At 40.0% G+C, this 13,440-nt stretch overlaps 1 protein-coding gene across 3 annotated transcripts in view; it reads right to left on the bottom strand.

Moving 5' to 3' along the window:
• Window positions 1–304: 304 nt before the first annotated feature.
• Window positions 305–13,440, bottom strand: part of clec16a (C-type lectin domain containing 16A) — a 52,772-nt gene continuing 39,636 nt past the window's right edge. For 2 of the 3 annotated variants that reach the window (XM_082531631.1, XM_082531632.1), the window contains exons 19-23: window positions 10,983–11,134; window positions 9,349–9,553; window positions 7,602–7,772; window positions 4,619–4,756; window positions 305–2,807 (exon numbers count right to left, since the gene is read on the bottom strand). In XM_082531631.1, the coding sequence (XP_082387757.1) occupies window positions 2,221–2,807; window positions 4,619–4,756; window positions 7,602–7,772; window positions 9,349–9,553; window positions 10,983–11,134 (1,253 nt within the window). In that variant the 3' untranslated portion in view covers window positions 305–2,220. The remainder of the gene's footprint in view (window positions 2,808–4,618; window positions 4,757–7,601; window positions 7,773–9,348; window positions 9,554–10,982; window positions 11,135–13,440) is intronic. The other variant, XM_082531633.1, reaches the window with a different exon arrangement.

Raw genomic sequence — 13,440 nt, 5'->3', positions numbered from 1 at the left:
TGCTTGAGGGCGCAGGGAAAATCCCAACAACTGTGTGTTTAATTGTAAAAGGTTGTACTCTGTACTGTTTTACACCATTTATGCCTAATTTGCAGTATCTGTTGACCTAAAAAGCTAGCTAGCTTTAGGTGATAAGTATAAATCCAGCTTCTCATAACCTCTGGCTTTACAAACCATTGGATAATGCACATCTTTTATATACAGCCTGTGGCTTGCCCATCCCGCCACCTTTTCCCTGACTCGTGAGTCAGTCAGCTACATAATCTCCTTGGCAGAGATAATAAGGCTCACACTGCAGTGTCACTGTAGTTAAGTAGAATAATTTATTGCATTTCTTTATTTAGTCATCTGTTTCAGTTCATTAACAATAATTACAGGTTTAAAAGCTCATAGCATTTACAGAGCAAACAAACTTGTCTCTCTCTCTCTCACTCTCTCTCACACACACACACACACGCACACACACACACACACACACACACACACACACACACTACAATCAGAGACTTATGGAAGCTTGTGACTGCATGTTCTGGTAGAGATTGGTAGTGGCTGCAGGGAACATGAAAATATGCTCTCTACAAAGCCTCTTATCAACTCTCCAAACTGTGCCAAGCCTCTTCAGCATGTCCGTGAACTTCACTATCATTCGGCTGCTATTTACAGTAGCAAGATGGAAATAATAAGAGACCGTATTGCTCCGAAGTTCTCATTTTAGAAACTTGTTGAGGACTGTACAGTTAAAAAAATAAGAATGTTCTGAGCATTAAGACTTCAGCTGCGTGAGGATGGCACAGAAAAAGATGGTGTGTGAGCGAGGAGGAGAATGGCAGGAAATTATGGGAATAGATGGACTGAAGAGTGTGCTTTAATCCTATAATTTACAAATCAAGTCACAAATTCAAGTTAAAACACACCAGTTTCATTCAAATTGATCAAACACTGCTGTTTGGAGAGACAGGTTACCCATTACATTCATTTCTCCCCTCGTTGGTTAGCTCTTAAGATTATTGCAGTAGTAAAGCTTCATTCATCTGATTAAAAGAAAAAGGAAAAAGAAGAGGAGCATGTGAGGGTTTCCCCCCGTGACACTCATGTGAGAGCTGTGACTTGTTCCTGAAAAAATTTATCTGTAATGCCACAAGAATAACGAAAAAATCCAAACATTGTGTTTTAGAAATTTTTGGAGGCAGTAAGCTCTTTTTAAAAATAACCCTCTTTTTCAAATTAAGGTGTGAAAGCATTCATCTAGTCAAAGCCAGATCCATGGAGAATGAGCTCACGTTAGCGTGTCAGGAGGAAACCAGCAGATACATTCAACCCAAGTGTTGTTTTGTGCAGACTTGAACATCCAACATCACTAACATTAACCTGTGAGTTTAATTCAACAAACCAACTTTTGCTTTTCTAAAATAAACAATAAATAGCTTCTCAGTTAGCAACCTGTGTCCCTACAGACTCTCAGAGTGAATGAATAACTGAATGAACAGACTTGAGCAGTACTATTCCAGTTATTTTACAGCCCTTGAGCGATCCCGATCAGATTTCCCATTAATTCTTTTGGTTAGTCATGGCACCGATTGGTTATTCAGCTTTATGAATTAGATGAGATGGTGAACATTTACAATTTGAGACCTGCTCCCGCCTAGCTTATGCTAGAGATGACTTGATACATTTTTAAATGCGCTGCTCACTAAATGGAAAAATATGTAAAACCTACAAACACACCCCACCCAACCCAGCAGCAGTTGCAGGGTGACAGAAACTGCTAACCCATCTGACTTGCAGTGGTGTTCTGTGTTTAGCATAGTCGTGAACACCACCGAAATGCATGTGGTGACCCGGTATGTGAAAATATGACACAAAAATAGGTCTTCGAAAAGTGCAGCTCGCAGCAGTAGCGTGTGGTATGTGTTTTGAGCTCATACACAATCAGAATGAGTAAAAAACGTTGCTGGTTGCGCGCCTCGACACACATGTGCCAAAAAAAGAAGAAAAAGAAGAGAAAACACGAGCTTAGAAAGCACGGAAAGCCAAATGTGCTTTGAGCCCTCGTTGACCAGTGTCTGTTTTGAGTCTTTCTTCATGTGCAAATACAAAATGTTGAGATGCTTCCGAAAGCCTCTTGGACTATTCACATCACTTTCTAACCTACAGTTTCCATCATGAGCTTGGTATATTATCTATCACACTGGTGACTGCACGAGTACTGCATGTTCCTTAATCCAGCTCAGGTGAGTCTGGTGTTTCAGTGTCTAACTCTGCATTATCAGACTCTGCAGCTGTCACGCCTTCTCTTTCTTGCTCGAGGTCCCCATTGAGCTCTTTAGGTGTGCCTTCACCTTGTATTTCATCTGTTCTCTCTGGAACCTGATCTGTGGGTGTGACAGTCTCGGTCGTCTCAGTGGTTTCCTCTTTTACCGTTGCATCTGTTTCAGTCTCATCTATCGGCGAGCCGTCCTCCTCGTCTTTCCTAACCAACTCGTCGTCCCCCTCCTCCTCCTCTGCGATAGAGGCATCTGGTCTCTGTAGGGACTGAGCCGCTGTGACGTGGCCGGTGCACAGGTGCAGGCGAGGTGGGTCGGCAGGCGGCAGCAGGGTGAGCGACTCGACGCTCAGGGTGTCTGCGCTGTTGTCGGTAAGGAGTGAGATAGTGGGCTGGGAGGCTGGGGTGAGGCTCGGGGCCAGAGCTGGAGCTGGAGCTGGGGTTGAGGGAGCAGAGGAGACTAATGTTACTTCTCCACCTCCTCCTTCACTTTCTCCGCCTGAGGACGAGGGCGGAGTGTGCTCCAAAAGTATACCGTCATCTAGGAGAGTGATAGAGAAGACAGTGAGGGAGCTAAACTCAGAGGCAGATATTTCTACGGATTAGCACTGGGGTGGGAAATGATGTAGCTTGTAGCACAGTCCACACAGGGGACTGTGGGTAAAAAGAGTAGCTTCGAATTAAAGGAAACAGATAAAAATACAGAGGCACTGGGTGAGTGTATCAAGGTCAATTTAAAGAAAGTTCATATCGGAAGTCTTTGCATAACAGGCAAAAACCTTTCAGTGCTCCCTTATTCACAGGGTGCCAGAACCACCGCTAACTCTGCACGTTAGAGTTGGCAGATTTTCACACTAGTGCCCTTCCTGATAAAACCCCAAATGAATCTGTGTTTCCTCCTGGGATCAAACCAGGGATCTTTCACTTGTTGGTTAAATGTGTACAACTGTACCATATTCCATTTTGGCAAAATTCAGTATTTTCCAATTCTAAAGGTTTCTGAAACCTTTAAAATTTTAAATATACCCAGCCAATAGGAACCTGAGACCACTGAGGATTTGCATCAACTGGAAATTGAGGCACACAAAGCGCTCTGTTTACACTGTAAAGAATCTGCCAGTCCCCGCTGACAAGGTTAAGACTATTTTCTAAGCCTCTTAGAGCCTAAATGTCCTCCATCATGGAACCACTGCACAATCTGATTTTAAACAAAAACCCAGCCCTGACTGTATACTATAAACTACGATGTAGGCATACTTACATCGTAAGAGTGTGAGGTATGTTTCACAAGAGTAAACAACAACAGAAAAGCTGTTTTAGAGCAATAAAATAAACTAGACGAGTATGTTTGCATGATTTGGAAACATTTGGTCTAGCCTGCTCCTTCTCCACCCACATTTGTCTTTAAAAAAAACAAAAACAAAACAGTTTCATCTATTCAACTCCTGCATCACAAGCATCGCTGTTCTACTGTTATCAATCCCATCAGTGAATCCGATCAGAGCAGCCTTTACCTGCTTTGGTATTCAATTCAATGATTCCCAGTTTATCATGTGGTTGGTGGTTCAATCATGGGCCCTTACATATGACAGTGTTATTGTGTAACTACTAAACCCCAAAAATGATCAGTATATCATCAGACATGTCTGTGTAGAGACACGCAGATTATAGCTTTTTATAATCTTCTGTGTAAAGTCCCTTAAACAGCTGATAAGCCTCACTGTTTTCTCTTTTATCTTATTCACCATTCAAAGACTGTCTCCCTGCACATTCAGACAATGGCCATGCTGGAGCACCTCTTTTCTGACGCACAGGTTGTCATGCCAACGTTGCTTTGCAAGCTTGACTATTGCTTGGAAAGACATAACAGTGGACTCATGAGCAAGAAAATGGCTGTTAATTTATTTTATTTATTCGGCACCAATCCACAACAACAGCTGCTTCATGTAGCAGGAATCTACTGAATCTGCAAGGAAACAGTGCTGTGTTGTAACTATTTAACTGATGTGGGAGGGAGCCAATATGATCATTTACATTGTCACGTCGACCACACATAGGCATCTATACGACACAGTGAAACACCACTGCCAGCTACTGTGGTTTTGGAGGTTTGTGTATGTAGTTGTATTATAGTTACAAAACTCTCCATATGTCAAGGAGGTGTGTGCGCATGCATTGTAACACAAATATAGTTGCTCGGCACACTGGCGTGCTACAATAATTTGCAAAGGACTGAGTTCCTTTGTCACTTAAACGTTTTATTTAAATTCAGAGCATGTGTAATATAAGTTTGTCTTCATGCTTACGCCTGCAGGAGCTGTGGTGGTTTGTGTGCGTCCGTGTGAGCGTTACCTGCAGGACTCTGAGCTGATGTCGTGCTTGCAGTAACAGAGTCGCATCGCCCCGTGCTCCCGCTTCCACTGGAGGGAGGTGAGGGTGAGGAGAGGGGTGAGGGAGTGTGCTGGGGCACGCAATGAGCCACTGCAAACCCTGGAATGAGTGCAACAGACAGACCCTTGCCATTAGCAACTCAAACTGTCTCTTAAGTGTTCTCTGCTACAAACACACATAAAAAGAGGCGTTTTTATTCCAATATTCTACAAAATAAACTCATTAATGTGGCTCGTAAAAAAGCTTGGGTAAAATTTAGAAACCTCTACGCTTGGGCAGATCCCACAGCTTGCAAACATTTCCCAAGAAACAGTGTCTGTTCTTGATTTAGAAAAGGCTTGATTTTAACTTCATCTGCATGCTACATATTTCCACAATGAATCCAGCTCATCCAGATGTTATTTTGCTTAACTTGTATATTCCTCGCTCAGTTTCTTAGAAGCCCATGGCTGTTAAATATTAGCATAAGGGTCAGCGTATCACAAGCATTTACTGATGTCATGATAACTTTTACGTACCCACTGGGACACCTGTGGCCAAAGCCGATATGTTTTTGGATGTCTGTCTGTCTCCTTTTAAATGTGGAATCTCTTGAACATCTGAAGAGAATTTCTTCAAGTGTGACACCAACTTTTACTTGCAAGGATGAACTAATTAGAATTTAGTGAACAAATAAATAATAAAGTCAAGGTCACAGTGACCTCGAAGTTACTGTGGAGGGAAGCTTCATTATCTTGCACGAGACTCCATTTGGATAAGAGGGTGAACTGAGTGAAATCTGATGGTCAGTCAGACCTGCACCTGAATAAAAACCCTGCGGTCGTACCTCAGGATGTTCAGTGCTATTCGTTACACTATTTCACTGCAAAAAACGATGAAACTATGATTTCACTGCGACACTTTCAGGACATTATTCACCACCACAACACAGCAACAGAAGCAGCAGTTGTGAGCATATTTAATATTTGGCAGATACAGATTTGGTAAACAAGCCCTTTATACCTGCTTACACACTACACACACTGGACTGACATGGTAAGGGCATACAGTCGTATCAAACTGTTTCAGCTGAGGTAATGATACCGTGTCAAGATTTAAGAACAGGCTTCGTAATCTACCCCACTTGTTGCCCTCTGGAAAAATAAAACTACTAATTGGGTGCCTTGTAACTCCAGAGGAGATTCTCCTGCTAAGGAGGACAAAAGAGTCGTATTCAGGAGCTGAAGATACAGTGAGTACAGTGATATAACTCACGGAAATCCATTGAAAAGGGATTATATTAGTGTACCCAGTGGGACTTACTCACAGGGATTATATTACAGGAACAGACAGAGCGACCGAAGTAAAGCACAACAGTACGAACAGTATTCACTACTTTATCGAGTGAGGAACCATATACAGGGAACTTCACAAGATCTCAAAATAGGCCTTGCCACATCACTGTTAGGTTTTAGAACCACATGGATTTCTCTAAGCCAATCAGCATAGATCAGGCTATGTAACAGATAGTGACATCATTGTTTCTAACCAATCAGCAGTAACCCACAGCATTTCGACTTCACAGTTCTTTTGGAATTTGGGAAATTTGGTTTTTCGCCCCTGCCCACTCTTTCATCTGTGGTCATAATACTGAAACTAACAGTGGTGGGTTGATGAAACTCACACATTATGTGGTTGAATAGTTGCCCTAAATGTTCAGATATGTGTTGTTTGTGTAGGATTTCTTGAAATGAGTGAAATTTTGGAATGAAAAAGGTGGCGCCACATTTGATCGTTTGACACGTTCAACTAAAACTGGAAAGTCTATTTTTAGATGTACACCAGATGCATGTACTAAGCCATACTTTGGGTATTAAAAAAAAAAAGGTATCGCACATCATAATGTAGCGCTCAATAAGTAAATCCCAGTAAACTGGATGTTGCCACAGGATTGTGTACTATAATACAATGAGAAATTCAACACATTCAGACATTTCCGAGCCACGAATAGTGAACAGTGTCATTATGTTTAGTTTTATGAGCTTATAACACCTTTTATTGCACTTACATTGCCTACACTGGTATCTTGTCTGCTAAAGTTGATTTAGTAATTCAATATGTATGATTTATTTAGTTAAGATTGACTTTGTGTTCTATATTTACAATTTAGATCTCAGTATTTTTCAGTAGATCTACACTTCACTGTTAATGTTTTGTTCAAAGTGGGCTAAGTATAGACTTCAAAATGGACACTTTTTCTTTAAAGCCGTCTGCTCGGCTTCTTTATGGAATAAGGGAACTGCAATTCAATTCAGGTTTATTATAGCAGAAATCCCAACAATACCCAAGGGAACAACTTCTGTGTTACAGAATAGAACATCCTGTGTTTGAGAGTACACACATACTCAATTTTAGAGTTGAAGCGATCTTAACGCTCTGAATACGAGTATAAATATCTCAGCTGGGTTTGATTTCTCTTGAACCTTCAGTTGTGTCACATTACAGCCTCACTAAGAACCATGAAGAAGTTAAGTCACTGGGCAGGACTGTACTTTGATGTGGGTGATATATTTGTGACAAGCAGACATGTCAGTTAAGGAAGTTAAAATAAACATTTCTATGTGTTTTCTTGTACATTTAACATGTAAACAGTGTATATTAACTTAATTGACCTTCATTGTAACATAAAAATGTCAAAGTATTTCGATGAGCGCCCTGTAAAGGATGAACAAATGCAAGAATTTTTAAAATGCAAGTAATATGAAGGGACTTTTCAGCTCAGTTCTGAAGAATCCCTTTTCTATTTAAAGCATCTAATCTATGTTTTTAGTGAAGCACTTATCTAATGTTCACCCCAACACTAAAGAAATAAAAGCAATAACAAAACCATAGTACCACTGGGTCAGACGCTATAAACAGCTGGTCTGAGATAAAAGCTGAGACGGTACGTGCATCTGTGTGTTACCTGGTACTTTATCGACAGAGGCAAAAACTGATCTATTTGCCGTGGGATCATTTGGTGCCCGCCTAGACTGCTCGTAGAACCGGAAAGGCAGGCCACTGGCTGAAGTGTTTGCAGTCTGAGCGAAACCCAACACCTCTGTTGCACTGGGCTGCACAGGCAGGTCCAGCAAAGCTAAAGAGAGAAAGAAAAAGTGAAAGTGTAGCACTGACCTGTGGGACAGGTTCATGTTACAGTTAAGGATCCAGTGCAAACTCCAGGACACAAAATACCCACTTGTCCTTAATACAATGACAGTATTGCACAAGAATCTTGAACCACTCCTTTTTATAATTTGCAAAGCCAGTGCAAAGACGTCATAACATGCAAACATACATGGAAACAGTATAAAGGATACAAGGAAAAAATGAAGCTGATGCCAGGCAGAAGCTTTTCAGATGGTATTGCATGGTGGTACAATTGTTCAAATTTGGATTCATCACTCCATCAGACCTGTTGCCACTGACTTTCAGTCCAATTCTTGTGGAATTAGGCACAACTCAGGCTTTTCTCCCAGTTTCCCTTCCTTAAGAATGGCTTCTTGGGAACTATCTTTCCACTGACATAATTTCTGATGAGGCTTTTTAAAGGGCACATTACACACCATACTCAGGTATTCCAAGGGTTTGGATAAAAGAAAAAAATACATTCAGCAAGCCTGGAGAACTGTTGCTCACGACGTCTGTAAAATTAAAAGCGAAAGTCTGGCTCCATGGAAGCAAAACAAAGTCAGGAGTGACGGCTTTCTGTACAGTACAGTAAATTTTATTTAAGCAAGAAATGTTTTTGTATGCACAATTATATCGGCAATGAGTCAATCTGACACTGTTGTTGTGACCACACTGACTATTTTGGTGAGGATCACATCCTCCTCAACTTTGCTGCATTAGCAGGATTTTATATTGTTATGAGTTTTGTGTAATTCTAAAGAATCTGGACTTCAGTGGGGGGAAGTACAAGGGACTGACGGGTAAATCCATCCTTATTTGCCAAAGGACTTTTTAGTAATTTTTGTGTTAAAGGAAACACCCACCACTTTAGCCAGAAGATGGTCAAACATATCCTGGCATAACAGCAGGCTTATTATAGCAATGTAAGAAATGACTCTGAGATCATCAGAGCGTCACAAAAAGAAAACAGACATACGACTGACAACTTTTTAAAAAAGGGGAAATATATCACTTTTAGAACTTAGAAGAAAGCCAGAAGCTAATTCAGGGAAATGACCTACACTACGTCAGTTAACAAAGAGATGAACTTTCACTTCTCTTGGACTGAAGTTTCCCAAACACAAAATTTAGTAAATTGAAATGTCTTTTAATAACTAACTAACTAACTAAATAAATAAATGTCTCAATTTAAATTTTGCTTAAATTGAATTTTAGCATTTTGTTGAGGCTGTGAAGCCTTCCTAATGTTTGCTTCAGTTCTGGATTACTGATTTAATTTTTCACTGTTAAATTCTCACCGTAGGTTACTTCTGTTTTTTTAAGTTTCTGTTGGCCGTTTTACCATGTTCACCAGAAAGCAGCGACTTTCTGTTTTAAATAAAGTGTGTTTTCTTGTAAAAGCTGCTGTACTGAACAGTTTCACAGCACTTTCTAGAAGACTTTCAGTCTCAGCGAAAACAAGCCACTAGCTTAACGAGAAAAGGGTCATTTTGGGTAAAAACAAAAGATTTAAAAGGTGGTTTTTCTCTGTGTTTTCTAACCGGCAATCCTTTGCATCTTCATCCGCCGGGCCTGGATACGGCCTTTGGCTAGCCTCTGTTTGGCGATGATGCAACGAATGTGGTCTGCAAAGATGAAGTTGGCCTGCAGAATGGGCAGGGGCTTGGCGTGGGGGTTGGAGCTGGGTTTATGAATGACAATGTTTAACGCCCTGCTGTCGTCCTCAACGCCGGACACCTGCATGTCCTGTTGAAAGAGGACAAAAAATGCAAGATAAGATGGATCAAATTGTGTGAAATAGATCTGCATTTTAGTGTCCCCAGAGGGACAACAAAAGCTGACTTCACAAAGAGTCAATAAACACTGAAAGAGAAACTAATTATTGTAGAAAAATAATTGATTTCTGTGCATTTGTTTTACACTTGCATTAAATTAAAGTTCATTACATCGATTAAGGGTTGGGGGGGTGGTTCCCTAATATTTTTGCTGGGAGTTGGCAACCCTATTAGTTAGGTAGGTAAGTACTCTTTAAAATACCAAAATGGGGAGGATGGTGTAGGTTTAAATTTATTAGATTGATCAATGTTGCTGAACTATAAAATGTTTTGGGTGGAGTGCATTTTTTTGCATACAGGTATAACAGAATAGCTTAAGTCTCTTGTTTTTTAAAACTTGAGTATGAACTTACACAAAATGCAGCAAGATATTTATAAAAAACAGTTTTATTGATTACAAAATGCGCTATATCGGATTCATATCGGTATCGGCAGATATCCAAATCAGTATCGGACATTAAAAAGTGTTATTGTGCCATCTCTAAAGTATAGTAGGTGAGCTAACACAGCCCTCAGGTATACGCCAGTGCTGATGGATTTGAAGATGGAGAGCGTACTATTAACCGTAACACTTTTACCTGTTAAAAAGGAGAAAAAAATTAAATAAAAGAGGTGAGACAGGTATTTGACTCTTTCTGTGCTTTCTGTTAAAGCACATGAGGCTGCAGCACGCTAAAACAATCAACAGATAATATACGGGCGTAAGCCTTGGGAATTTCCAGGTGTAATGAATAAGCTGAGTCATGCTGGTGCTTGCGTCATCTGTGTTCCTTTCATGCCTGCAAGCAAACTGTACATTCAGTTTAGCATTCTCATTTTACTAAAATGCTTCAAAACATTTCATGACAAGTTAAAGCCACTAGTATAAATCCACTATTTTCTTTAGGACACGGTTTCTTTCTAATTGGAATTATGGTTATTTTCAGAGGACAGGAAGCGTATACAAGTCTTTCACTTCGGCTGCTGAAGAGTTACCTGCTGGCAATAGTATGCGGAACAAAATTCGCATTTTCACTGAAACAGGTGAACTGCAACTGCACAAACCCTCAAGGCATCACTAAGAGCTTTACATGTCTCTTGTAAAAAGGACACAATGAATTGAGTATACAAAGAAAATGCCTGAGTAATGAGAACGCAACAAGACAGCAATACAAAACATCCTGTGCTAGAGAACAAAAGAGCAGAATTACACTGGAGAACAAAAAACAGATAAATCAATATGAACAAGAGTGAGTAAGTAATGAGTACAATATTGCAGAAAAAAATTCATGGTTCTCAATCAACATTTAATTTCAACTGAAAAAACAAAACAACAAACGTGTACACTTTTTTTTTCTTACTTGCAAGAGGCCGGCAAATTTGACGACACCCCATCCAAGGCGTTTGCTTTCTGGTTCCACCAGACTCATCTGGTACACATCTACAGCAAGGAATCTCTGGGCCTGTCCCCCATCTTTACTGACCACCATACAGGCTATCAGGTCACTGTTATCTGAAAAAGGGATCACAAACATAAACATCAATGGGTTTTTTTTAAATGTTTTTTTAGATCTTTTTTTTTAAACATATATAAAAATTGTAATCCATTTTTTAAACTGTTTACAACATATTTAATATGGCATTTGGAGTTCGAGCCCAAAACAGCGTATTAATAATATGTATATTATTAAATAAAGGACTATTTACTTCTGCCAAAGTGTTTCAAGTTAGCTCTGAGGCGTTTCACACACACCAGTCAATGTCATGACATGTCTGTAGAGACAGATCAAACATTTGTCATGTACTGACTCATGTCAAATGTATTTGTGTAGCACTGGAGGGCCTTACAGCAGGATAGAAAGAGGAAAAAATGACAAATATAGGTTATGATATAAATTAAACTTTGATAAAAATCACAAGCAAAAAGCAACCTCGACTAGACTTGTTTCCATGTTCAGACGTCTAGTTATTTACATCTGCCACGCTAGTGTTTACTATAGATGTGTTTACTATGTCACCACCAGTCCAGGTTGTTTCCACTACAACCTTGGTAGATGCAATGTCAAACACTGTGAGAGGACCCAGTCCTGTATGTTATGGCCCCAGGACAGCTGCTTTACTCTGCAATGTGCATGGGAAGCTACCCACTAGAAATATAATCAAACAAAAGTTTAAGAGGAGGATACAGACATGATTTATTGATAAGCCACTTCAAATAATAAACTTGCTACCCTCGATTTAAATGACTGAGATCAAAATGAAGCAAGTTTTAGCTGATCGCAGGTGTTCAGGAAGTTTTTTCATGCTCAGTAGAGCACGCGCTCAATGTTCTCACGAAAAGTGAGAACATTGCAGTACTGGACATGCCAACTGGACACGATTACACAATGCAACGCAGTAGCAAAGCACATGACAATAATTGTTGGACAGGTATCGAGGCAGGTGAGATCTAATGTCAGTAATCCAAGTGTTTAAATACAGTCATAGTAATGTCATAGCCAATAGTAGTTGGATTACCATGGGAAAACTTTTCCAAGAGGTAATGAGGCTCTCGGGGACTGAGGTGAACACCCCAAGTAGTCCACACACCACATGCATGGGACTGTTTATTCACCAGAGTTCAGTCCCCAGAGTAGTGGGAAATAACTGTGCCACCCCCCACGCCTACCTAATTTCTTTTGGAAAGCTTGTCGGGTGAAAAGGTCTTAAAATATGGAGGACATTTAAAACAAGACAGTTTGGCCACTTAAAAAATAAAAAGGTGTTTCCAGAAAGTGTGTCAGACAGCGTACAATATTTAGCAATAGCAATAGCTATAATATTTTATATGTATTATTAAATGCATATTGCATAATGTATAGGTCCTTAAGTATCAATGAATCAAGATGCAATTCAAGTCCAGACTTTCATCTTTAATTTAAGGAGTTTAACAAAAGCATTTCATGAAGTGTTTAGGAATTATGGCCCTTTTTATACTCAAGTGTATGGAAGAGGGCTTCCCTACAAGTATCATTTGTATTGTGGTAACTTGTACAGCACTTTTGGAGCACCTCTGCCCTTTATTAAAAGCACTTTAAAACTAGAACTAGCACTGCACTCAGTACCCCATTTGCAAAAGTAAATCAGACATCTGACTGACAAGCAGTTTCATGGCCAGAAGAGAGCTGTTACCGTGTTATTCCATTATATATAAAGCTTATAAATGACCTCGGATTTGATGGGCAGACAGTGGCAGTGAGTTGACGCACACAAACACACACAGTCAAAACACACAGAGTGCTTTAAAGGACAGTGAAGAAGCTCTGCTCCCACGCCTGGAAAATACACCAAGACAAAATAAGCCCACATGTCCAGTTCTTCATTTCAATTTACCACAAAACCTACTGTAAAGTAAACACGAAATACCGAACTGATGATCTGATGTGACACCACTGGTTTTGATCTAATTATCACCCACCTCGACTGACTCTAAATGTAAACCAGTAACATTAGACTGACGTACAACCCCCATGAGGAATTTCTCTTGCAGTCTCTCACACATCCCTTCCACTTGATGATATTTATGTTTCATTTTTATTCCTTAATTTGAATTCTCAAGTATTCTGACTAATCTACTTTTACAGTGCAACATGACTAATCCTATGAACATAAAGCAACTCAGATTCACATATCTGAGAAAACTAGTGGCTTTAAATTTAGGTATTTAACAGCAATATGCTTCTTACACAGGGCCAGCAAGCTTTTGCTGCACATTCATTCATACATGCGGCCTATTTAAAGATCAATGGGGAATACCAAGAACTCAACAGTTCCTACTGA

This window comes from Aulonocara stuartgranti, assembly GCF_965226115.1.
Source record: "Aulonocara stuartgranti genome assembly, chromosome: 4".
Lineage (NCBI taxonomy): Eukaryota > Metazoa > Chordata > Actinopteri > Cichliformes > Cichlidae > Aulonocara > Aulonocara stuartgranti.
This window is presented reverse-complemented; position numbering and strand designations above follow the sequence as displayed.